We start from the raw sequence: 25,727 nt of genomic DNA, 5'->3' as shown, positions 1-25,727 counted from the left end.
ATTTTCAGTGTATAAGCACTATGGATGCCGCCCATCCCTCAGCATTTGCCACCCTCTGGCTTATGAAGCATTCGCATAACAAAGAGAGTAACAAAAAAGTCCCTTAAGAGGAATATTGATTTATGAAGGGCTTTTGTATTAAATGTTTGGATTTATATATTTACTACATATGTAAAAATATGTATTTTATGTTATTTTTAAGATTATTTTTTGTATTTATATTTTGAAGTGTTTCCAGTAGTGAAACCCAAAGTAATAACAATGTACGTACAGGGAATATGGAGAGGCTTTCAACTTCAGTCCAAGAACCAGGAGGAATATTAGTTGAAAGTAAGAGACTGTCAATTGGGCTTACATTATAGGTGGGTAACCAATAACACAAAATAATTTCTGGCAGGTTCTTCTTCCATCTCTCTAAAATTCCACTCTAGAGATTTATTCTTTTGATTTAAAGCTTTGTCTCTTGACAAAATGACAACGTGAACGCTCAGGAGGTGTTTACATTTTAGTATAAATGAGTTAATCAGTTCTATCTTCAAGTTTCAATCAGAGAGCCATGAAGAGTGGAGGAAGTACTGTCACCTGAAGAGAGGACTGCATGGGAGAGGTACCATCAAAAGGGAAGGCTAGAGTACAAAAGCTCTGCCACAACTCCAGACTACTTTTATCCTAGTAAATATTCAGATATTTTCCCAACACCTTCCCCATTTTGAAATCCATAATTTCAATTAAAGGAGAAAATTTGTTTCATAAAATATTTTCCTAAAGCTTTTCTCATATTGTACAGAATCAATAACAATTTCGTATGCTTAGGCATAAAGAGCCTTTCCCCTTGAGTAATATAACTGTAAAATTTAAGATATACCATGTCATTATTCTCTCATTTAAAATCTACTCTAGAAATCTAAATCCATATTTTTGATGATGAAATATTTAGAAATAAGAGAAATTTAAAACATTTCATGCAAATACCACATCTTCTGTAGTCAACTGACCCATTTCATTTTATCTATCAATGTACAGGGCCTGGGCAGCAGATTGTATTGAATGTTGTGACAACAGAGGCCAAACCTCAGCAACTAGAACACAAGGGAATCTTGAGATCTAGAACTTTGGATGGTTTGATATTGTATTAATTTGCATTAAAAGTGAAAGCAGCATTCATGAGAGGTAGCTAAAATGAAAAAAAATTAAAAGAAAAAAATGTTTCTTGAACGTTTCAGCTTCGCCTCTGTGTTGGTTGAAGCCTTTGTACAGAGTGTTTGAAGAGTTCATCAATATTTTCTGAAAAGTTACAACAATGTAAAGTAACTCCTAAAATATGTACAGTAATTCCTAAAGTTTGATATTATTACAAATTGAAAAACTCCCTTGCAAATTGAATGAAAATTTTTTTTTAAAATCCTAGTTTTCCCTTACATTCATTTGTTTAAAATTAAAAAAAATCATGATAAATTTAGAAATTTTTTCCTACCTGAAGATTCGAAGAGACAGAACTGCCTGGACTGGAGTCATTTTGCACAACTGGAAGTGAGTATTTCTCCTCATCTGATGACATTCTGCACAAATGCTCTAAAACAGTAGAAGCTAACTTTAGCTTTTTTCCTTGATATTTAGGATAAAATCCTTTCCAGATATATATACAAGTGCAACAGTATCCAAATCTGCAATCTTCATGTGATATGTTAAAATCATTCATTCAACATATTGAGTACCTATAGGCAAAAATCACTGGGCAAAAAATAATTGAAGACCCAGTCCCAATATTAGTGAGTTTATAATGTAGTCAGGGAGATGAGAAAACATGAAAGGTTAAAGAAAAATAGAGGATCTTCAGAAAAATCCCCAGTGGGGTCTGTTGAGCATAAGAGATTGTATCACTGTTCTTGAGCAACGTGTGACAACCTGGGTGCTGTGTACTTTCCTCTAAGATACAGAACCAAGAGAGAACAAACAATTTGTGCAAATTCCCTTCTTGGGAAACTTACCTTTGGAAACATTATTTTAAGAAAAGTGAGCTTATACAGAACAACAGAATCAAATACATGCATAATTTGTTAAAAGTCCGAATCAAAAAATTATTAAAAGTACTTTTAGTAACAAGTAGCCAAACTATTTAAAGAACAAATAGTGACTATTCGAACTATCTGAATATCAGTAATATGTAAGACATTGGTGAGGGATGTAAAATGAAGTCCTTATTCTTAAGGAGTTTACAATCTGTAGAGAGGTCCAGGCATGTATATTATATAAGTGACCGACTGCTGAATAAACTGCTGATAGGCCCTAAAATAACACATACAAAGTAGAGAGGTAGGAGTAGCTATTTTTCATGGAGTAAGATTGCATGACTCTAAATAAGCAGGAAAGGAGGCAGAGAAAGTTTTTAGAGAAGATGACCCAGGTGCTGAGAGATGAGAAGGTCTCATCCTGAAAGATGGATAAAAGGTATAAACACAGTTGAAGATATTCTAGGCAGTATAGCAATGTAAGCAAAGACACAGAGTCATGGACATGTATGCCAGGAACAGCAAGCAGGTTGGTAAGGCCAAAGCAATGGGTGCAAAGCAAGGATTGGCTAAGGATGAAACAAAAAGTAAGGAGCAGCCAAGATCATGGAAGGTCAAGATTTGTCATATTAAAAATCTGGGTGTTTATTTTAGACAAGTTATTGAAATATTTTTTAAAAGTTACATGATCAGAAAGATCATTCCAGCAGCGTTGAGGATAAATGTGGATATTAAGAAAGAGAGATCAGGCCAGGTGCGGTGGCTCACGCTTGTAATCCTAGCACTTTGGGAGGCCGAGGTGGGTGGATCACCTGAGGTCAGGAGTTCGAGACCAGCCTGGCCAACATGGCGAAACTCTCTCTCTACTAAAAATACAAAACAATTAGCCGAGTGTGGTGGCAGGTGCCTGTAATCCCAGCTACTTGGGAGGCTGAGGCAGGAGAATGGCGTGAACACAGGAGGCGGAGCTTGCAGTGAGCTGAGATTGCGCCATTGCTCTCCAGCCTGGGTGATAGTGTGAGGCTCTGTCTTAAAAAAAAAAAAAAAAAAAGAAAAAAAAACCAAACATAAAAACTCCAAAAAACTGCCCCAAAGTGGGTAATTTATAAAAAAAAGAATTTTAATTGACTCATAGTTTCGCAAGTCTGGGGAGGCCTCAGGAAACTTAAAATCATGGTAGAAGGGGAAGCAGGCACATCTTAGATAGTGGCAGGCAAGAGAGTAAGTCAGAGAGTGCAGGAAAAACTACCATTTATAAAACAATCAGATCTCGTGAGAATTCACTATCATGAGAACAGCATGGGAGAAATCACCCTTATAATCCAATCACTTCCCTTCCACTACATGTGGAGATTACAATTGAAGATGAGGTTTGAGTGGGAGGAGATTACAATTGAAGATGAGGTTTGAGTGGGGACACAAAACCTAACCATATCAGGTCCCTACACCCAACTTGTATGTAATATTTTTATCATAAATGCGAATGTGTATTTTTCTAGAAAGAAGATCTTTAGCTTTAAATATGTGTTCAGAGGGGACCATAGCCCTAATAAAGTTAAGGACTACGACTGTGAATGAGAAGAGGGTTAAAGCCAGAACCACTAACATCTAAAGGGCAAGAGAACAGTCAGCAAAGAAGAGGAGTCAGCAGTCAGAACATTAGAACTATGGGAGCAGCATCACAACTTTGAGAAACTTTAAGAAGAGAATAGAGTTAGATGCCAAAGAACCATGAAGATTGGATAGAATTTGGCGATTAGGAGGTTGCTGTGACATTTGCTTGAACAGTTTCAGTGGAAAGTAAAACAATTTCAGGTCTCAGTTACAGTGGGCTGAAAAATAAATGAGAGATGAAGCAATTGAAGTAGAAAAGTAAGATACAGGGAAAAGTACAAAAATAGAATGGAAACACAGGCTGGAACTAGATTGTGGAAAGGAAAGTTCAACTTTTTCCAGTGAGTATCACTGTGCATACACATGCTAAGTAAACTAAATCTCAGCATGACTGTCTTTAGTTAAGCCAATTAGGGAGGATAAAATAAGAGCATGTATCTGCAGCAAAGAATGGCTGCTTCACTGACTTCAAGTCTACCACTGTGATAACTTGGTCCATTTATATTTTTATTCACTTCTTCCTTCAGGATTTGAGACCAGGCAGGTAACACGGGTGGGGAGTGGGGTGGTGCTGATTATTTAAAAAATGAGCTAGTAAGTACGATCAGATCTCAAAAACTGTTTCTTAATACGGACACTGCAGACACAAAAAAACCCACTGCACTTTTGGAAAATATGCTATCTCCCATCTGCCCTGCTTTAAGCCAACAAAGTATGAGTTATTTGAAACTCTAGAACAGTAGCATTTTCCTGTTTCTAGGTTCAGAAACGAAGGAGAAAAATGAAAACTGCTTTAATGGGTGGCAGATGTACATTACTTCACTACATTTTCAGTAGTTTCTAATCCAAGGTATCAGAAAACAAGACCAAAACTTTTGTGAGCTTCTCTGTTGCCAGAGACATAAAATAACATCTTGGTAATTACCTGGCTGACAGGAAAACAGGGGTCTGGGAATTCAAATGGAACCACCAAGAGTCAAAGGAAGAGCGAATTAACATGCAGACTAGCAGCAGGGTGATGTGCCCTGTGCTCTTCATCAGGCCTAGCTGCACGCAAGGAGAGGGGGTGCGCCAGCCCCTCCCCAAGGCAGGGACTAGAAGCAGAGGAGAAAAGTCACTGCAGTAAGCAAAAGGCCAGAAGTTTTCTTCCATCACCTTCCGACCCAGCCTGTTTAAAGAAAAATCTTACTTAAGCACAACAGAGCTTTATACATGGTTATTTTTTCTCAACGTTTTAAGTGACAGGAGCCTCTGATGACAGTAACCGCTTAGCATCCCTCACACCTGCTCTCTTCCTCTTCCTGCACGCCTCGGAGGGGAACTTTGAGACCTTCAGGCACAACAGCTGAATCACCCGTGTCCGGGGAAGAGCCCCGGGGGAGGAAGCCCGCGCCAAGGAACTTTAAATCGCACTCCACTACTTTCGCCAGGGATGCAGGGACGCAGGGTGTGCCCGCAGCGCTGCTACCCACCGTCGCCGCTCGCGACCAAATCCCGACTCCTCGCTCTGCGCCTCCTAGCCGCGTCGCAGCTGCAGTCTCAGCAAGTGCAGACTCAGCAAGCACAGCCGCTACCCAGGGAACAACCTGACAGTTTCAAACTGCAGGGAGGAATTAAGGACAGCCCTGTGCATTGGTCCTTTTTTTCAGCAATCTGCCGTTTGATTGGTCCGAGAGCTGGGGGCGGGGCTTTGGGCCGGTGCCGCGAGAAGCCGGAATTACTTTGGAGAGCCCCGCCCCCTGGCTCCGCAGGTCGGTAGGGGGCGGGATCCTAGGGAGCCCCACCTAGCGACAGTGGGGATTAAATACTGCGCGTGCTCAGTTCTGTTCAGTGCCTGCAGGCTGCTAAGCGGCTCCGCGAGCTGATTTGGTTAGAGGCTGTGGAGCAGGGATAAAGTTGGCTAATTCCGTGTGCTGTTGGCTTTCAACAATTCCGGTAGCCTAGGTATGAGTCCTCATGCTTTCGTCTGCATAAGAACAATACGAAATTCTGAGCCAGGTGTGCTGGCTCATGCCAGTAATCCCAGCACTTTGGGAGGCCGAAGTGGGAGGACTGCTTGAGCCCAGGAATTCGAGACCAGTCTGGGGAACATAGGGAGACCTTTTCTCTATAAAAAATTAAAAACAAAAAAATCTGCATCATCCACAGATCCCCTGCAACAGAATCACTTGGAGGTGCTTTTTTTTTTTTTTTTTTTTTTTTTTTTTTTTTTTTTTTTTTTTTTTTTTGAGGTGGAGTCTCGCTCTGTCGTCCAGGCTGGAGTGCAGTGGCACTATCTCAGCTCACTGCAACGTCCGCCTCCCGGATTCAAGTGATCCTCCTCCCTCAGCCTCCCGAGTAGCTGGGATTACAGGTGCCCGCCACCACGCCTGGCTAATTTTTGTATTATTAGTAGAGATGGAGTTTCATCATATTGGCCAGGCTGGTCTCGAACTCTTGACCTCAGGTGATCCGCCCGCCTCGGCCTCCCAAAGTGCTGGGATTACAGGCGTGAGCCACCACGCCCGGCCGGAGGTGTTGATTCCTTCGGTCGTGGACACCGTCAGGAAGTCTGAATTTTTAATACACACTGCCAGTGATTCTGATGCAGGAGTCTGCAGACCACGCTTTGAGAAATTGCTAGTCTGGGCTGGATGCGTTGGCTCACGCCTGTAATCCCAACACTTTGGGAGGACAAGGCCGGCGGATCACCTGAGGTCAGGAGTTCGAGACCAGGCTGGCCAACATGGTGAAACCCCATCTCTACTAAAAATACAAAATTTAGCCGGGTGTGGTGGCTTATGCCTGTAGTCCCAGCTACTCCGAAGGCTGAGGCAAGAGAATCCCTTGAACCCAGGAGGCGGAGGTTGCAGTGAACCAAGGTTCTGCTACTGCACTCCTGCCTGGATGACAGAGTGAGACTCTGTCTCAAAAAACAAACAAACAAAAAAACAAAATTGGCAGTCTAGTTTTAACTAATCTCAAATGTGTCAGACTTCAAGATAGAGCCTTCTAGTGAAGTTTTGACCTTAGAATAAGATCATAATTATAATATAGCTTTACCATCTACTCACTGTCACCTTGGATAATACTACTCACATAGTAAGGTGGTAGGAGATTAAAAGAATTAATACATCTAAAACACCTAACACACAAACATATAGTCTTTCAACTTATATTGGCAACAGATAGGCTAGAGGTATAAGGACCCCGATGGCAAAGGTGCTTAAGTAGCCCAGACTGGGGTTCTCCAATCTGAAGAACAAATACTGAGATCTGGGTGAGTTTTCAGTCTCCTTTCTGTTATCTCCAGGATAAGGTTTCTTTTTTCTGTAGATAAAAATGGCATAACCTGGGTCTCACTTTCATGTTGGCAGAACCAGACTCCTACAAACAATGAAATAAGAAAGAGCACCAGAAGTTTCTTTGGCATAAGTTATGTTTGTTCTCCCGCCTTTTTTCCCTATACTTATTATATAGGACAAATCCCTATTAATAGCTGCAAATTCATACTTGGTTCTAGTATTTGTTTTTAAATTGAATTGCCTTTTGGCGACCCCATACACTATAATTGATACTGAATCACTCTTCTGGTGCCCTTCTGCCAGTAGGTTCCAAGTTTCTCTTTTCTGTCTTCCTTTTGGGGAAGGAGAGATTTTTATTGAAAACCATTTAGTCAGCAATCCCCATTCTCCTGTAAAACTATAGAGAGAAAGAGACAGAATCTTGTCTGGATGTTATGAATTTAGAACTGATATCTTTTCTCAATGTTCCTAGAGAGGGAGGGAAAGAGAGGGAGAGAGAATTTAAAGCCCCCACAAACCCCTAATAACTTGGTTGCCAGTTTGAACCCTTCATAATTATTTATTCGTTCAACAAATATTTAACATCTGCCATAGGCAAAGCAAATTTTTGTTGGTGCTGGGGATAGAGTGGTGAGCAAAACACAGTCTGCCCTCATGGAACTAAGAGTCTAATGGGAAAAACCAGTATCAAACCAACAAATCCACCACACATATGAATACATAACAGCTGTGTGAACCTGGGCAAGCTGCATAACGTCTCTGTACTTCAGTTTCTGTATCTGAAAAATAAGGACAGGAATTCGTTCACTGAGAATTAAATTAATGTAGCTGTTATTCCTATCCTCATGTTTCAGATAGAGAAACTGAAGCACGGAGAGGTTATGCAGCTTGCCCAGGTTCACGCAACTGGTAAGAACAGCATCGGAGTCCATGTTCTTATCACTCAAGATGTTCTGTTGGGGACAGCATGCCGTGGTCTTGAGGTAAGAAAGGGCTGGTATCTGGATAATAACAAATACCAGTAAGACTGGACTTAGTGAGGAGAAAGTGGCACAGGATGAGGCTGCAGATGGAGGTGGGGGCCCAACTATGCAGGACTTGTTAAGGATTTGATATTTTAAGTTCAATAGGATGTATTTTAGATGTTCAGGAGAGAGATGAGGACAACTTGAACTAGAGGAGTGGCAAAGGAGATGGAGAGAAGACAGAAATGAGATGCAGTCATCACTTGCTATTCCTAGGGATTGGTTCCAGGACCACTCCCAATGTCTTCCCCTCCCCACCCCACCCTGCCAATGTAAATACCAAAATTGAGGATGCTCAATTCTCTTATATAAAATGGTATAGTATTTGCATATAACCTACACACATCCTCCCATATACTTTAAATAATCTCTAGATTACTTATAATACCTAACTTAATGTAAATATATGTATATAAATGGTTGTTATATTTTATTGGTTTTTTATTTGTATTATTTTTTACTTTAAAATTTTTACTTTTTTGAGTATTTTTGATCTATGGTTGCTTAAATCTGCTGATGTGGAACCTGAGGATATGGGGGCCAACTGTATGTTTTGGAGGTATAATTGATGGGACTTGGTGATAGGACTTGGACTGTATCTGAGATGAAGAAGAGAAAAGTGTTAAGGACTCCAGGTTTCAGATTTCTCGCTTGAGTGGATGGCAGCATCAGATATTGAGAAAAACACTGGAAGAGGAGCAGGTTTTGAAAGGGGAAGATCGAAATTCAATTTTAAACATTCTTTAAACATGAAATGCCTGGAGATACCCAAGTGGAGTATCCATTAGACCATTGAACTTAATGTCTAGAGCTCAGAAAAGAGGTCGCTGCCAGATATATAAACTGGGTGGCTTTTGCATATAGATTTTGCGGAAGATTGCAAAAATGGCTCCAATTCTACATGTCTCTAAGTATTGATGTCCTGTGCCATGTAACCTTACTTGGAGTTCTTCTCTGCTAATGACCAATAGAATGTTAACAAATATGATGCAAGCAGAAGTTTCAAAATACTTATGTGCTTGGCTTAGCTTGCTCTTGCTCTCTGTTACAACCGTGGAAAATATGCCTGGGCTAGCCTACTGGAAGATGAAAGACATATGTAGTAGAGCCAAGTTGCCCCAGTCATCCTAGCCAAGGCCATCCTAGGTCAGCCTATAGCCATTTGACTCCCCAACAGGTGTGTGAATCTAAGAACCACCCAGACAACCTGCAGAGACATGAACTCAATTAATATTGATTGTTTAAATCATTGTGTTTAGGGTGGTTTGTTACATAAACTTATTATGACAACAGACAACTGATACAGATGCAATTTAAAGTCAAAGAACTAGATGAGACAATCTAGTGGGGGAGAGCAAAATGAGTAGAGAAGAGGATTTGGAACTGAACCCTGATGTCCTCTAATGTTTAGAGGTTGGGTAGCAATGGAGGAGCCAGCAAAGGAGACTGAGAAGGAGGTGCTGGAGAAGTGGGAGGAAAACCAGCAGAGGCTTCAGTAAAATGCTGGTGAAGTGACTATTGTGTTTGACAATATGGAGGTCCCCCATGTCTTGGCCCTTCCATGGGCCCCAAGTTCTGAACGTCCTCTAGTGCCTGTCTTCTTTCCATCTCTAATGTTTTTGGTTAAGCCACTGCTGAATTTGGCTTGGACTGTTTCTTGATTGTATACGTTCATTTCTTCTTTCTACAACTCACTCTTCACACTGCTGATAACTATCTTCTTTTTTTTTTTTTTTTTTTTTGAGACGGAGTCTTGCTCGTCACCCAGGCTGGAGTGCAGTGGCTTGATCTCAGCTCACTGCAAGCTCCACCCCCGGGTTCACGCCATTCTCCTGCCTCAGCCTCCCGAGTAGCTGGGACTACAGGCGCCCGCCACCTCGCCTGGCTAATTTTTTGTATTTTTATAGAGACGGGGTTTCACCGTGTTAGCCAGGATGGTCTCGATCTCCTGACCTTGCGATCTGCCCGCTTCGGCCTCCCAGACTGCTGGGATTACAGGCGTGAGCCACCGCGCCCGGCCACTGATAACTATCTTCTTAAAATAGCACTGGATTGCATCACCTATCCAAAAGCCTTCCATGGTATTGCATGGCATCCAAAGCTCTCCTAAACCAAGCCCCACCAAACACCAAGAGGACTATGCTGGAGTCCCCAGATGTACCACTTATCAGGAAGGAAACTTTGGGACAGGTGTACATTCTTTATATGCTTGAATTTCATCTCTTTAAAATTGAGAAAGTATTAGAACATATAAAATCTAACTCTATATCTAAACCAGGACCTGAACCTAAATCTATTGTGTCTCCCTCTCTTTCTCTGTCTCTCAATATCAGTTCCCTCCTGCTCTAGTAAAATAATTGAAGCTGAGCATATGGCTGCATAGCAAGACTACATTTTCCACCTACCTATCAATTAAGTGAGACCAGAAGCCATAGAGTGTGAGTGGAAATGCAGTATACCACTTCCTGAACTGGGATTTAAGACATTAGGTCTGCTTTCTCCAAGTCTTCTCTTTTCCCACTATGTTGGGCTGCATGACCATGTGGAATATAACTCCCCTGCTAGTTCTGTAGTATGAGAAAGCATCATTTTTTAAAATGTCCTTATATTTGAGGGTCAATTTGTTATGGCTTTTAACTAACACCACATCTACACCTCTGCAGATGGGTATATAAAGTTGTTGAGAAGTCATGTATGTGAAAGCACTGTGCAAAATTTTAAAGTAAGGCAGCCAGGTGAGGTAGAAAGAACATAGAATTTGGATTCTTAAGATCTGGGATCCAGCCTTTCCTAAGATATAGGCATAAAGTTAAGATGACTTTAGGCACCTGTTGGAAAGCATCTAATAATTTCCACTAATATGATATTAGTGGAATAATAATAATCATATTAGTGGAAATTATTATTATAATAGTAATAATAATATTAGTGGAAAGAGTTGATACCTACGTTACTTTTGCTGGACGTGTGTTAGGGCACTGATTTGAAACCTGTTTCTTTTTAAGGTCATCCATGATTCACTTAAAAATCCTTCACCGTATTATCTCTTCACCCTATTATTTGTTTAGCTGGGACTTTAAGAGAACATTCCTCACTCTAGAGATCTTTAAAACTGGTGACTCTTGTCCAGGGTAGCAACCACAGTCTAGTCTGTTACTTTCATTTTATGAAGGAGGAATTTAGACCAAGAGGGATCTATATTTGCTTTATCTGAGTTGCAAATCTGGAGAAAGAGAGAGAGATTGAGAGAGAGAGAGAGAGAGAGAGATCCGGAGTGGGAGTGGAGATGGGTGCAGATTTTAGGGACAGGGCCCTTACTAGGGCCTACATCTAGGTAGAGGCTGCCGTGATGTTCCCTAAGAATTTGATTTTTTTAAAAAAATATAATTTCAACTTTAATTTTAGATTCAGGAGGTACATGTGCAGGTTTGTTACATGAGTATATTGCATGATGCTGGGGTTTGGGATATGAATGATCCCATAATGCAGGTAGTGAGCATAGTACCCAATAGTCTTTCAGCCCTTTCTCCCCACCCTGCCAGTAGTCCACCAGTGTCTATTGTTGCATCTTTACACCCATGAACACCCAATGTTTAGCTCCCACTTATAAGTAAGAACACAAAGTATTAGGTTTTCTGTTCCCCTGTTAATTTGCTTAGGATAGTGGCTTCCAACTCCATCCATGTTGCTGCAAAGGACATGTTTTCATTTTTTTTTTTTTTTTTTTTAAAGACATGGAGTCTTGTTATGTCGACCAGCCTGGTCTTGAACTCCTGGCCTCAAGTGATCCTCCCATCTTGGCGTCCCAAAGTCCTGGGATTACAGACATGAGCCCACCACACTGACATGATTTTATTTTTTTATGGCTGTGTAGTATTCCATGGTGTAGATGTACTGCATTTTCTTTATTCAACCCAACATTGATGGACACCTAGATTGATTCCATATCTTTGCTATTTTGAATAGTGCTCTGATGAACATATGAGTGCAGGTGTCTTTTTGGAAGAACAATTTATTTTCTTTTGGATATTTACCCAGCTATGGGATTGCTGAGTTGAATGGTAGTTCTGTTTTAAGGACTCAATTCTTTACAAGCTAGCTTTTCTACCAGACTTCTAGACTCACAGATTATCTTCCCTTCTTTTTCATCTTACCCACTCATCAATTCAAATATACCTGCCTTTGTTATAGCCTCTCAGGCTGGACTTTGTTTCTCCAGGGTGCAAGTGGCTGACAAAATAACTTAATCTCCACAGGTGAGAGAAGCAAAAGCCTCCAGAGCTTTCCGTTCCCTGTGAACTTTTTAGCACTGGCCTCCTGAAAACAATGCCCTGGTTTTTCTTTTTCTTTTTTTTTTTTTTTTGAGACGGAGTCTCACGCTGTTGCCCAGGCTGGAGTGCAGTGGCGCGATCTCGGCTCACTGCAAGCTCCGCCTCCCGGGTTCCCGCCATTCTCCTGCCTCAGCCTCCTGAGTAGCTGGGACTACAGGCGCCCGCCACCGCGCCCGGCTAATTTTTTGTATTTTTAGTAGAGACGGGGTTTCACTGTGGTCTCGATCTCCTGACCTTGTGATCCGCCCGCCTCGGCCTCCCAAAGTGCTGGGATTACAGGCTTGAGCCACCGCGCCCGGCCTGCCCTGGTTTTTCTGTCAGAAAAGTGACTTGATGGTGAAATCTGAGTTCAAGTAGGACGATGTGCAAAGATCGTGGTAAATTAATTTTGACCAAGTGACTCACAATACAGGTCCCAAAGAGAACTTCTGTAGTTAGAATACACAGTCTATTTACAACCTCTTCACACTCCGAGAGCCATTTAACTGAGGCAGAGCAGAAGGAGAAAGACCCTATCAATAAGGCAAAAATGTAGAGTAAATGATGGTTTTTATGGACACAGTGGTCTACATGTGAGGCAGTTCACCGCTTTGCTGTGGACTAAGGGCTTATTCAGAGTATTTTGATTCTCTGGATTCTACAGGCCCGGCTCTGTTATTGCAGAAGGGAGTTCATTTCTTGGCCCTCATCATCAACCTTCTTTTCTTCCTAATTATAAACACTCATTCTTAAACCTCTCTAGTACTCTCTTCTAGCCATATAAAAACTTCCTTACCCTTAGCATTTCTTTCTCCTGATAAAACACTCTAGCACTAGCTGTGAGAGGCAGGATTAATTAGCTTTTCAGAGAACAATATTACTGAGTTTGAGTACCATACAGATGCTGTATTCTTGGATCTTTAGGGCTTCTGAGGGTGAGTTTGCAGATCAGGGTCATTCAGCTCAATAAAAAGAATCTATGCAATTCTAAATTATGACCCTTCCTTCCTTTATCCTTTCTTCCCCCCTTTTTTTTAATGGAAGGAAGGGAAGAGAGGCTAGATCTGGTATTTTAAAGCAGATTTGAAATGTGAAAGAATTCGTTTCCTGTCTTTGAAAGCACCATTCTAATTGTTTTTTTGTAGTTGCCTTTTGTGTGCGAGGGGTCATGCCAATCAATCTACCTCACATCTATAAACATATCCCAAAGCTTAATTGTAGGTCTATTGTTTGTAACTTGAAATGCATCTTCCTACAGAAAAATGAAAATGTTGTAATTCCAAGGTCAGCTCAATTATGAGTCCATAATAGGGCTGAAACATTGTTTGCAAGCATTGTTTGTAGTATGGTAGAAAACCATACTGTTGCAAGGCTAGTAGATTTAACCAACAGGAGGAATAATGCTAAATGAGAAAAATCTTCCTGTATTTTTATCTTGAATGCCTATGAAAAAGAAAAATGGCGATATGGTAGGAGTGGTGATACACTTGTTTACTTAGAGGAGGCTACAAAAAATGTATTGAATTTAGGGAATTGATGGGGAGGTGGCAGGAAAGGAGTAGACATGACGAGCTTAGTGGGAAACAGATACATGTTTTCTGCTCTGAGACGTATCCTGTGGCTGCCATGCTCCTGGCCCCTTTGGAGCATCTGTATCTCCCAATCTCACAGAAGTTACTGTGTGAGCTGAAATATTAGTTTCCCTATACACAGCCTGTGTGTGTCTTAATATGTCTCTATTTCACAGTCTGTGGGAGGATAGATAAAAGGAGATTGGGGATCCTAGGTCACGGTCTCCATCCTGTAGCTCACCAGTTGGGGTCTATTTTAAGTCTGATTAATGGAGACACTAATCTTCATTAGCAGGGTCTTCAGGTGACTTGTCTTAGTGGAATAAGTGTGGTGATAAGAAATGGAAAACTCAATTTAAATGGCCCTGAATCCATCCATTAGCACTCAATATATGAAACTGGTTAAAGGATGAATTAGTATGGCTAAAGTAAATAACCATCATTGCCTATTGCATTTGGCAAGTCAATATGCTGAGACACTGGGTTGCAGAAGAGAAAGAGATTCAATTACAGGGCAGACAAATGAGGAGATGGGAGGAAATCTCAAATCCCATCTGCCCAGGAGTTTGGGGCTAGGGTTTTTAAAGGTCTTGGAGTGGGCCAAAATGTGGAGATTGTTGATTGCTTGAAGAGTGCAAGGTGAAGTCCTGGGACAGGGAGATGAAGAAACTGTATTCTCATGCTTATTCCTCTGTGAGGGTCTTTGAACTGTTTCCGTGGAACTCAGGATCTGAAAAATCTCTTAAGCAATCCTTAAACAGAAGCTTTATGATCTGATGTCAGCAATTCTATCAATAGGAACAATGGGTATACAAATGGTCAGTATCTAGTGACTTTCAGTTACAAGGAAGTGGGCCGAAATGCAGCTTGATTAATATAATTATAACTATATTTCTGTCTAGAATTCTTGTTAACTCTGTGGGAGGATGGCTTATTGACTTTTCTTTAGTTTTTTTAAATTTTTAATTTTTGTGGGTACATAGTAGGTGTATATATAGTTATGGGGTGCTTGAGGTGTTTTGATACAGGCATGCAATGTGAAATAATCACATCACGGAGAATGGGGTATCCATCCCCTCAAGCATTTATTTTTTGTGTTACAAACAATCCAGTTATACTGCTTTAGTTATTTTTAAATGTACAATTAAGTTATTGTGGACCACAGTCACCCTGTTGTGCTATCAAATAGTAGGTCTTATTCATTCTTTCTATTTTTTTGTACCCATTAACTGTCCCCATCTCCCTCGCCAGCCCCTCAATACCCTTCCCAGCCTCTGGTAACCATCCTTCTACTCTCTATGCCCATGAGTTCAATTGTTTTGATTTTTAGATCCCACAGGTAAGTGAGAACATGCGATGTTTGTCTTTCTGTGCCTGGCTTATTTCAGTTAGCATAATGATCTCCAATTCTATCCATGTTGTTGCAAATGATAGGATCTCATTCCTTTTTCTGGCTGAATAGTACTTCATTGTGTATATGTACCACATTTCCCTTATCCATTCATCTGTTGATGGATACTTAGGTTGCTTCCAAATCTCAGCTATGGGGAGCACTACTGCAACAAACATGGGAGTGCAGACATATCTTTGATATACTGATTTCCTTTATTTGGGGTATATACCCAGCAGTGGGATTGCTGGATCATGTGGTAGCTCTAGTTTTAGTTTTTTTGAGGAACTTCCAAACTCTTCTCCATAGTGGTTGTACTAATTTACATTCCCACTAACTGTGTACAAGGCTTCCCTTTTCTCCACATCTTCGCCAGCATTTGTTATTCTCTATCTTCTGGATATAAGCCATTTTAACTGGAGTGAGATGATATCTCGTTGTGGTTTTGATTTGCATTTCTCTGATGATGAGTGATGTTGAGCACCTCTTCATATACCTGTTTGCTATCTGTATGTCTTCTTTTGAGAGATGTCTATTAAAATATTTTGCCCATTTTTGATTAGATTATTAGATTTTTTTCCTATAGAGTTGTTTGGGCTCCTTATATATTCTGGTTATTAATACCTTGTCAGAGGGGTAATTTGCAAATATTTTCTCCCATTCTGTGGGTTGTCTCTTCACTTTGTTGATTATTTCCTTTGCTGTGCAGAAGCTTTTTAACTTGATGTGATCCATTTGTCCATTTTTATTTGTAAATCTTTATGTTGAACTCTGACGAAGAAATGTGCTATTTTATGTAAATGTTTATGTTTAACTTTGATGAGGAAATGTGTTATTTTATGTTGCAGAAGCACAGCCTTCTGTTGAATGATCTTTTAGAAGGAAGTCCCTTTCCTGTCTTGAGTCTTCATAAAATTAACTTGCTTTCTTCTAAAAATATCTGCCCATCACTATTATTTAGAATTCTTCTTTTTCCGAGACTGTTCATATATTAGGATTTTCTTTCCCCCAGAGTCCTTGTTTCTTCCTTTACTCCTAATGAAGAATAGACTGTCTCTTCATTGAAAGATTTTTAAAAAAACATAAATAAATTATGATAATTAGATTGGAGTTTAAAAACCAGTTTGTGCAAGTTACAAAAGTTCCTGAAGTGTTAAAAACCCTCATAGTAATTATTCACCATTTTCAATTTCCTGAGTTCTGAGGTCGTAGATACTGAGTCCAGGTTTTGGTTTGCGAATCAGCTTATTTGTCTGGCGTAGGTGCCAAACTAAACTAGTATTACTATAACCTGGAGTTGATATAAGTTAGTTTTATGGATAGGTCTGAGAGATGGTCCCTTTGAGAACATTCTTTCAGCTTCTACCTTCTGGGGATGGGTTATTCTTACCCCCATGTGTTTCCCTCCATTTTCCTCCCCTATGTAAACTTCCCCTGACCCAACATTGCTTGGGTCTCATGTGTTCCCTAGTGTGCATCAAAATAACCTGTGTTGACCTAAAAGGAAGCAGCTGCAGCAAAATTAATATAAGTAGAGAGAGTCAATTTGGGCCAAGTTTGAGGATTGCAACTTGGGAGCATAGATTCAAGTTGTCCTGAATATACACTCCAATTAGTAGCAGTTACAAGTAGGTTTTTAAAGGCAGAAAGGGGGGGCAGGGAATGGGCTGATACAAAGTCATCTGTCAGGAATTCTCATTGGTTTACAGAAATAACATTGATTAGTGATTGGCTAGACATTGTTAAACTACAGGGTGTTGGTTATAGTGCCCAGTGTGGCATTAGGTTAATTTATATCAACTTGTGGCAGTAGCAAGCAGTTTCAAGAGATGAATACATAGCTCAAAGAAGGGAGTAGGGTGTGATTGCTGTCTCATTTCAGTGCCTCTCTGGGCCTAATAATTTGGAAAGGCTCACATTCCTCAGATCAACCTCTTTTTCTTTCCTCACCTTGACAGTTTACTAGGACATGGGTTGCTGGGCTTCATTGTGGGAGTTTCTGATTAAGGGGGTCTGAAGTTGGGCCCAAGAATCTGCATTTCAAACATGTTCCCATGTGATAACGATGCTTCTGGCCACAGAGCCACTTTGCCCTAGGTCAATTAGGGTCCTAGCTTCTAGCAAGAGCAGTATTCTCTCTGGCTCTAAGCTTCAGCATTGTTCACCCTATCACAATCAGGCCTCTCTATAACTTTGCTCTAGACACTCCAAGCTTCATAGCTGGTTCCCTGGAGGTTGAAGTCAATTTCCTACCTAAACCCCGAAGACACTCTTCCAGACTTCCGATTGTAGAGTCCAGTTCTGACAGCTGTGCACGTTGGAAGTCTCCAGGGTTCTGGGCTTTTCAAGTCTCAACCTCTCTTCATTCCAGTTCCCTCTGTTCTTTTCAGTGGCCAGCAAATCCACCCTGCTGAAGCTTAGCTTTTCACCTCCTCTTCTAAGTAGCACCTCATCCTAATTCATTCATGATGGGTGTGTGATCCTGAGAGCCGTTTTTCCTTCCATAGCTTATCTTTTCATCTTTTCCTTCCATAGCTTATTTTAGTCCATTTTGTGTTGCTGCAACAGAATACCACAGCCTGGATATTTTATAAAGAAAATGATTTTATTTATTACAGTTCTGGAGGCTGGGAAGTCCAAGATTGACAGGCTGGCATTAAGTGAAAGCCTTGCTGCATTAGCCCATGGTGGAAAGGGAAAGGACAAGAGAGTGAAGGAGAGTAAGAGGGGGCCAAACTCGCCTTTGTAACAAGGCTACTCTCTTGATAACTAACGCACACCTGCAATAACGACATCAATCCATTCCTGAGGGCAGATCCCTCACGACCTAAGCACTTCTTGTTAGGCCCCACCTATGCAACACTGCTGCATGGGGGTGGGGATTAAGTTTTCAGCACTTGAACTTCAGGGACACATTCAAACTGGAGCATAGCTTTGAGCAGATGTTCATCGCCTGCCTCAAAGCTGCTGTAATTGGAGGTGGGGACTGGGTTCCACGGCTTACTGCGGCTCCTAGATCTGTAAGTTAAGATACGTCCCACGTGCTATTCCATTACTCAGACATTGATCTTTCTCCCAGGGAAATGGTTTTGCAGAAATGCAGTTTCAGGCTGATAGCAGCTTTGGAGTAAAGCCAAGGTCCCAGGAATATTTCTTTTATTTGATTCCCAACAGTCTGACAATAAAGCTTTTGTTCTCTAGAGAAACAGAATGTGTGTGTGTGTGTGTGTGTGTGTGTGTGTGTTCATTATAAGGAACTGGCTCATTGGTTCATGCAATTATGGAGGCTGAGAAACTTTACAATCTGCCATCTGCAAGCTGGAGACCCAGGAGATCCTGTGGTGTCCAGTCCAAGTGCAGGCGAAGACTGATGTTCCGGCTTGAAAACAGTCAGGCAGAGAGAATGAATTCTCCCTTTTGTTCTATTCAGGCCTCCAGATGATCAGATGAGGCCCACCCACATTGGGAAGGGCAATCTGAGACTAAATCAGCTGATTCAAATGTTAACTCTTCCAGAAACCCTCACAGATTCACCCAGAATAATATTTAACCAAATATCTGGGCACTCCATGTCCCAGTCAAGTTGACACAAAAAATTAATGATCACAGCCTTACTCGTAACTAATTCCTGTTAATCATAGGGGTCCATACAAATGAACAGTCACACAGAGCATCTTCTCAGGTACAATGAGAAGCTTGCCATATTTTTCCTCTCCTTCAGGATCTCCCCCTTCTCAGATGACCTGCTGCTGACCTCAGATACCTATAGAGACTCTTCTGGTGCCTGTCAAAGGTGCTGTAACCTCCCACTCCCAGAAAAAGTGCCTCTGCGCTCTCTCATCTGCTGAAAGTAGCGCTGCTGGAAGTCTTGTATGAAAGTGGAAGATCTGATGTCTTTGCTGCATGTATTGGCATCTCTGGTTGAAAAGGTTGCTAGTGTTCCACTCTGCTGATGCAGGCACTGGTGGTGGCATTGATGTGATAAAGACTTCAAAGCACCAGTAAGTTCTCTACTGAAGTGGAAAGGAGCTTTTTGTGTCTTTTGTCTTATATTTCTCCTGGGCTCCAAAGTCATGCTTCCTGGTGTTGCCAGTGAGCAGGGAGAATTTAGTGAAGAAGCTTTTTGCAGAGACGACTAGCTGCTAAAATTCCGTTATGTAGAATGAGTGCCAAGAAGTAGCCACACACACATTAAAAAAATTCGGAACCTCTGTACCCCACCTTTGCATTTAGTGGAGTCATAGGACTAGCTCACACCCATGTGAACAGAGCTGATGTGTCTCATTTCGGGGTCAAGGAGTTTAAGAAGTGGGGTGTGTCTCCTTTACAATCTCTTTTTCCTCTTCTGCCAGCTCTCATACCTCAAGGAATGTCAGAATAGGGCACAGAAAGAGCCAGGACATCCACCTTGCACTGTTCTGGGAGCAAGAAATGCATTTTCTGGGTTGGGCATGGTGGATCACGCCTGTAATCCCAAGACTTTGGGAGGCTGAGGTGGGCGAATTGCCTGAGCTCAGGAGTTTGTGACCAGTCTTGGCAACACAGGGAAACCCCATCTCTACTAAAATACAAAAAATTAGTCAGGTGTGGCAGCGTGTGCCTGTAATCCCAGCTACTCAGGTGCTGAGGCAGGAGAATTGCTTGAACCCGGGAGGCAGAGGTTGCAGTGAGCCGAGATCACGCCACTGCACTCCAGCCTGGGCGACACAGTGAGACTCTGTCTCCAAAAAAAAAAAAAAAAAAAAAAAAAAAAAAAAAAAAAAAAATTTCTGTATACTTGAAAATAATTAAAATGATAAATTGTATCATTGTGTTATGTGTATTTTACCACAATTTTAAAAAATTACATTTCTACTGTGACAAGTTGCTGAACATTTGAAGTCTGTTACAGCAGCTAACTAATGTTACCTTAACCGATTCTCAGCTGCTTACATTTGTTCTCATTTAGGATTCATTTACCAGAATCTTGGCACAAGCCACACACAGAGTGCACTAAGAGCAATACTCAAAATTTCCTTTCTCTTTTCACGTTGGCCCTTTGCCCTTGGCAAGTGCCTGGACTGCCTTAACACTCCTTTAAGTATCTTTCTAGAAAAAGACTCTTGAGTCAAAATATGTAGAGGTCACATACCTGCTAGAGTTCACATAACTGCTTCACAACTTTTTTTTTCTTTGAGACGGAGTTTCACTCTGTTGCTCAGGCTGGAGTGCGGTGACGGGATCTTGGCTCACTGCAACCTCCACCTCCCAGGTTCAAGCAGTTCTGCCTCAACCTCCCAGGTAGCTGGGATTACAGGTGCCCATCACCACACCTAGCTAATTTTTTTATTTTTAGTGAGATGGGATTTCTCCATATTGGCCAGGCTGGTTACAAACTCCTGACCTCAGGTGATCTGCCTGCCTTGGCCTCCCAAAGTGCTGGGATTACAGGCGTGAGTCTCCCTCTGTCACCCAGGCTGGAGTACAATGGGACAATCTCGGCTCACTGCAACCTCTGCAAGCGATTCTCCTGCCTCGGCCTCCTGAGTAGCTGGAATTACAGGCGCGTGCCACCACGCCCAGATAATTTTTTTGTATTTTTAGTAGAGATGGAGTTTCGCCACATTGGCCAGGCTGGTCTCAATCTCCTGACCTCAAGTGATCTGCCCACCTTGGCCTCCCAAAGTGCTGGGATTATAGGCGAGAGCCACCACACCCAGCCTGCCTTACACAAGTTTTAACTCTGTTACTGTTGATGATGTACCTCCCAGACCCTCCAGTCATGCCACATGTGAATCTTGAGTGAGCAATTTAAGTTTGAGTTTCTTCCTAGAAAATAGTAAAATACTATAGGAACAGCAGATGTAATTTCCAGAGATAGGGCAGAGGACTTTCTTACATTTTTTTGGGTACTCAGTCCAAAAAGTACTTGGGTACTTGCTATCCATCAAGCAGTGTGCTAGCCCATTTCACATATATTTTGCTACTATAATAGTTGTTACAAAGTTCTGCATAATTAAACCATAGGACCAGAAGATTATACTCATAATAAAAATTTGGTTTGAAAATACTTGGAGAACTGTGATGCAATATTAACTGTTATTTTATATTACAATATTATATTATGCATGTATCTCTAAATTATAAGTATTATTTTATACAATGTTATTTGCCCTTTAGAATTTTTACTAATAAGAAAAAAAGCAAATACATAAAACCAGATCAAATAAAGGTTATTCATATTCTAGAAATGCACCAAAGGAGAAATGACATTTAAAAATGAGATTTCGCATTCCTCCTCATGTCATTTTTGTTCTTCAGGATACGAAGATAAAGAATCTTAACACTATGTAAAACAAGCTTGATCATATCCTTTTAACAATTAAATAGATTTTGTTAATATAAAAAAAAACGTTTTTATTTATTTATTTTATTTTATTTTATTTTTTTTTTGAGACGGAGTCTCACGCTGTTGCCCAGGCTGGAGTGCAGTGGCCCGATCTCGGCTCACTGCAAGCTCCGCCTCCCAGGTTCCCGCCATTCTCCTGCCTCAGCCTCCTGAGTAGCTGGGACTACAGGCGCCCGCCACCGCGCCCGGCTAATTTTTTTTTTTGTATTTTTAGTAGAGACGGGGTTTCACTGTGGTCTCGATCTCCTGACCTTGTGATCCGCCCGCCTCGGCCTCCCAAAGTGCTGGGATTACAGGCTTGAGCCACCGCGCCCGGCCTAAAAAAAAACGTTTTTAAAAGTTATGGGTTGAGCTGGGTGCAGTGGCTCCACCTGTAATCCCAGCACTTTGGGAGGCCAGGGTGGACAGATAGCTTGAGCCAAGGAGTTTGAGACCAGCCTGGGTAACATGGTGAAATCCCGTCTCTACAAAAACAAAACAAAACCAAAAAAACCACAAAATTGGCCGGGCATTGTGATGCGTGCCTGTAGTCCCTGTTACTCGGGTAGCTGAGGCAGGAGGATCCCTCGAGCCTGTGAGGTTGAGGCTGTAGTGAGCCGTGATGGTGTCACTGCACTCCAGTCTGGGTGACACAGTGAGACCCTGTCTCAAAAATAAATAAATAAATAAGTTATGGGTTGATGGAGTTTTATATTTAAAAAGCATTTTGCATAGGTAATTATTCAACTTACATAAATCATTATTTTTGCAAGATGAATGTATATGTGTTTTAGTCCATTCAGGCTGCTATAAATATAAACTGAATGGCTTATAAACAATGGAAATTTTTTACTCCTAGTTCTGGAGGCTGGGAGGTCCAAGGCACTGCTTGATTCAGTGTCTTGTTAGGGCTTTCTGGTTCACAGATTGTGCCTTTCAGCTGTGTCCTCACATGGTGGAAAGAACAGCCAAACTCCCTCAGGTCTTTTTGATAGGGCACTAATCCCATTCCTGAGGGCTCCATCCTATGACTTTATCACCTTCCAAAGACCCCACCTGCTAATACCATCACCTTGGGCGTTAAGATTTCAAAATATGTATTTTGGGGAGACAAACATTCAGACCACAGCAGTATATATTCAAAGACTATTCTAATAAAAATTCTACAGTTATTGCTTTCTTATTACATTGAACATTTATAAAATTTATGTAAATACCCTGAATTCGAAGAAAAATATGCCAGGAACATATTTGATAAAATCAAAATTTAAATTCAAGAGTGCATGATAGCCCTGTCTAGACTAAAATTCAAATAATTGAAATCACCATTGAAGAGGTTGATAAAAAAGTACAATATCAAAGCACTGATTTTGCCATAAGAATAAAAAAGAGGATGATGTTGATTTGCTGAATTTCTAAGAATCAGCAGTCACATAGATTATCTGAACATCTTTTGAAAAAAGCTTGAAAAGCGAACAACTATTCTTTTATGTCCTGTGAATATGTAACGTATATTAATGTAATATGTATTATGTGATAATGATAATATGAATATTTAATATAACTTATTTAACATTATACATCATCCTATCTTAATAACATTTTGGAAAATTTATTTGGGTGAGTTTTTTTGTCTTTTGTTTTTTTGAGGCAAAAATGATTTGAAGAAAACTTAGTAGCAGAATTGCTACCAAACTTTATCATTCATGATTCACTTTTTAAGGAAAGAAAAATTTAATTGTTAGTATTACAAATTGAGTATCTTCCACCGTTCTGATAATCAAATCCTAATCACAAAATGGCTGTGAAAATTATAAATTTTCTCATGTATACTTTGCTGATAAAATAATAAGAGAAAAATAAAATAAGACTCATTTTTAAACTAGAGGCTTTAATTTATTATTATTGGTATATATTTTTCCCCATCCTCCTCAATTCCCTTGCAAAGTTCCAAACTTCCTTTAAGGTTATCCCAAATGCCACTCCCCCTAAGAGGTCTATTTTTGGGTTTTGTTTGTTTGCTTTTATGTTATTTCTCGTGATCTCTTCCCCTCTAAAGCATATTGCATGCTTACCTCCTGTTATATTCTGCCTTTAATTACTAGATACTCTAGGGCAGGGATTGTCACTTCCTCATTCTTGTGTCACCGATGGCACAAAGCACAGACTTTAAGTTCAGTGAGCCCTAAGTAAACATTTGCTGAATTAAAATGCTAAAGACTCCTGATTTTCCCTTCCTGTATAAAATAATTTGTGTTTGCTGTTGGTCCAAACCTCTCTCCTCATTTTATGTAGATCCGCAAATTCAAGAACAAAAGTCAGCCTGTGGCATGACTCAGTAATGCTGGGTCAGTGTGTCGACCCTGCTCTGGTAGCTTCCAGAGAGTTGAAGAAAGTTTGTCCCAGCCACACCAGGTGGCAGTGTGAGCCGTGTCTGCATGGCCACCAAAGCTGGAGTATGAGCAAAACAATGCAGACATTCTACCAAAAAAGACATTTAAAAGCAGTTTAACACAAAAGGGATAAAGTCAATTTTCTATATTTTAGTGAGAGATTCAAAGACCCACATGATTTATACAACTGCTGTTGACACAGAAAAGTGAAGAAAATAAGTTTTATTATTTGCACTGTCAACAGGTACAGAGAGAAATAAGTATGCATCCTGGCAGACAAGAGTAAATCTTGGCGTTTATATAAAGGAATGGAAGTGATCATGTTGAAAGTTAATATTATTATACTATTTTGTAAATATGAGAATAGCTGTAAAAGGCACCATTATTCCTTGAAACTCAAGTGGTCAGAGTATTTCACTTATTAAAAGATCAATAGATTAATCTGATTTTAAGATATAACTGATTTTGGCATTATGGTTGAATTTTGGTACAGGTAAATGATTTGTGCAAAATGCTTTTCATGTATATGAGTACCTTTATTGTCTTAAAAGTTGGGATTCCAGGTTAAGCCCTACTGAATTTGGGATATGGAGAAATAAGAAACAATTGCGTTATTCTGGTATCAGTAACATATTCTTCCATGAAGTAGCACACTCTGCAGTACTTGATAGGTATCAGCACTTCCACCTTTCAGTTGATCTTCTGAGTATTTTTTGCAACTATAACATAGAGGAAGCACTAACAGGGAGAAATCTCTCCTTTAGGGCTTATTGTGGACACTTGTTATTGTGGTCATTCCTGATTGCCCAGCACCCCTTGAATGCTCCTTTAATGCTTGGAAAATTTCCTGTCATAGGAGTTCCACTTCTCCAGGTTGCAGCAGGAAACTCTCTTTCCCTGCTTCCCTTGGGGTCATAGGTGTGTGTCCTGGATTCTACCAATCAGATGCACTAGTGTGTGGCTTTCATTAAGAAGTGAGCAAGCAATGGGAGAAAGGAGGCATGTAGAATTTATCCTTCGGCAAGGTTGGCAACAAAGATGTTGGGGCTCTTTAGGATCATCGGTGCCAGGGTTTCTGGCATCTGATCCCGAGAATCCCCACGTGAACTGAGCAGCATTTGTGCAAGTCATGGTACAGACGCTGACCATGCAGCAGCGGTGTTTTGGTTGTAGTGGCTCCTGCAGAGTAATTGGACATTGTTCCTGACTGCCCAGCATCCAAGCCTTGTTCTCAAGCCCTCTCAGAGCATCTGTGAGCTACCTACCAGCCTTTAATTCCTTTTTCATTTAAGCCACTTAAAACCCTGACTGAAACAGGAAGAAGAGGATATACTCTTTTTTTCTAGACAAAGCTTTTGGGATAACTTGTAAGATTTTGTTGTGTTATAAACCTAGGGAAATTTTCATATGAAATTCCTGGCTTCAAGAAAGGAAGAAAGAATGAATACAATATAATGGCTGTAATCTGGAATTGATTAAAGATCCAGTAAATGAGATAAAGCAATCTCAACTGAGTAAAGGTAAAGTCATTTCAATGTTTATAAGTAGATGCTTTCTTTAAAAAAGGGAGAAGTAATTTTAACGTTTAAAACTAGAGCAATACTAAGAAACACCTAAATTTGATATCAAAGAATAATTTAGCAAAGTAACACTTTAAAAACAAGCAGAGTAGAAGACTATTGTTTTTGTCTAGCTAGTACACTATTTCCCTTCTATTTATGGAATCCTTCTTTATTATGGGGAACCCTTAGCATGGGACTAGCA

The 25,727-nt window shown here is 40.6% G+C and overlaps 1 protein-coding gene across 3 annotated transcripts in view; it reads right to left on the bottom strand.

The window, feature by feature from the left end:
* The window catches only part of LOC105475126 (POC5 centriolar protein), a 37,141-nt gene extending 31,888 nt beyond the window's left edge, over positions 1-5,253 (bottom strand). For 2 of the 3 annotated variants that reach the window (XM_011730133.2, XM_011730135.2), the window contains exons 1-2: positions 5,096-5,253; positions 1,475-1,572 (exon numbers count right to left, since the gene is read on the bottom strand). In XM_011730133.2, the coding sequence (XP_011728435.1) occupies positions 1,475-1,558 (84 nt within the window). In that variant the 5' untranslated portion in view covers positions 1,559-1,572; positions 5,096-5,253. Of the gene's footprint in view, positions 1-995; positions 1,452-1,474; positions 1,573-5,095 lie in introns of those variants that run through there. The other variant, XM_011730134.3, reaches the window with a different exon arrangement.
* Positions 5,254-25,727: the final 20,474 nt, after the last annotated feature.

The sequence above is a fragment of the Macaca nemestrina genome, chromosome 6, assembly GCF_043159975.1.
Source record: "Macaca nemestrina isolate mMacNem1 chromosome 6, mMacNem.hap1, whole genome shotgun sequence".
Classification (NCBI taxonomy): Eukaryota; Metazoa; Chordata; class Mammalia; order Primates; family Cercopithecidae; genus Macaca; species Macaca nemestrina.
The sequence above is the reverse complement of the archived record's forward strand: the minus strand, read 5'-3'. Positions and strand labels throughout refer to the sequence as shown.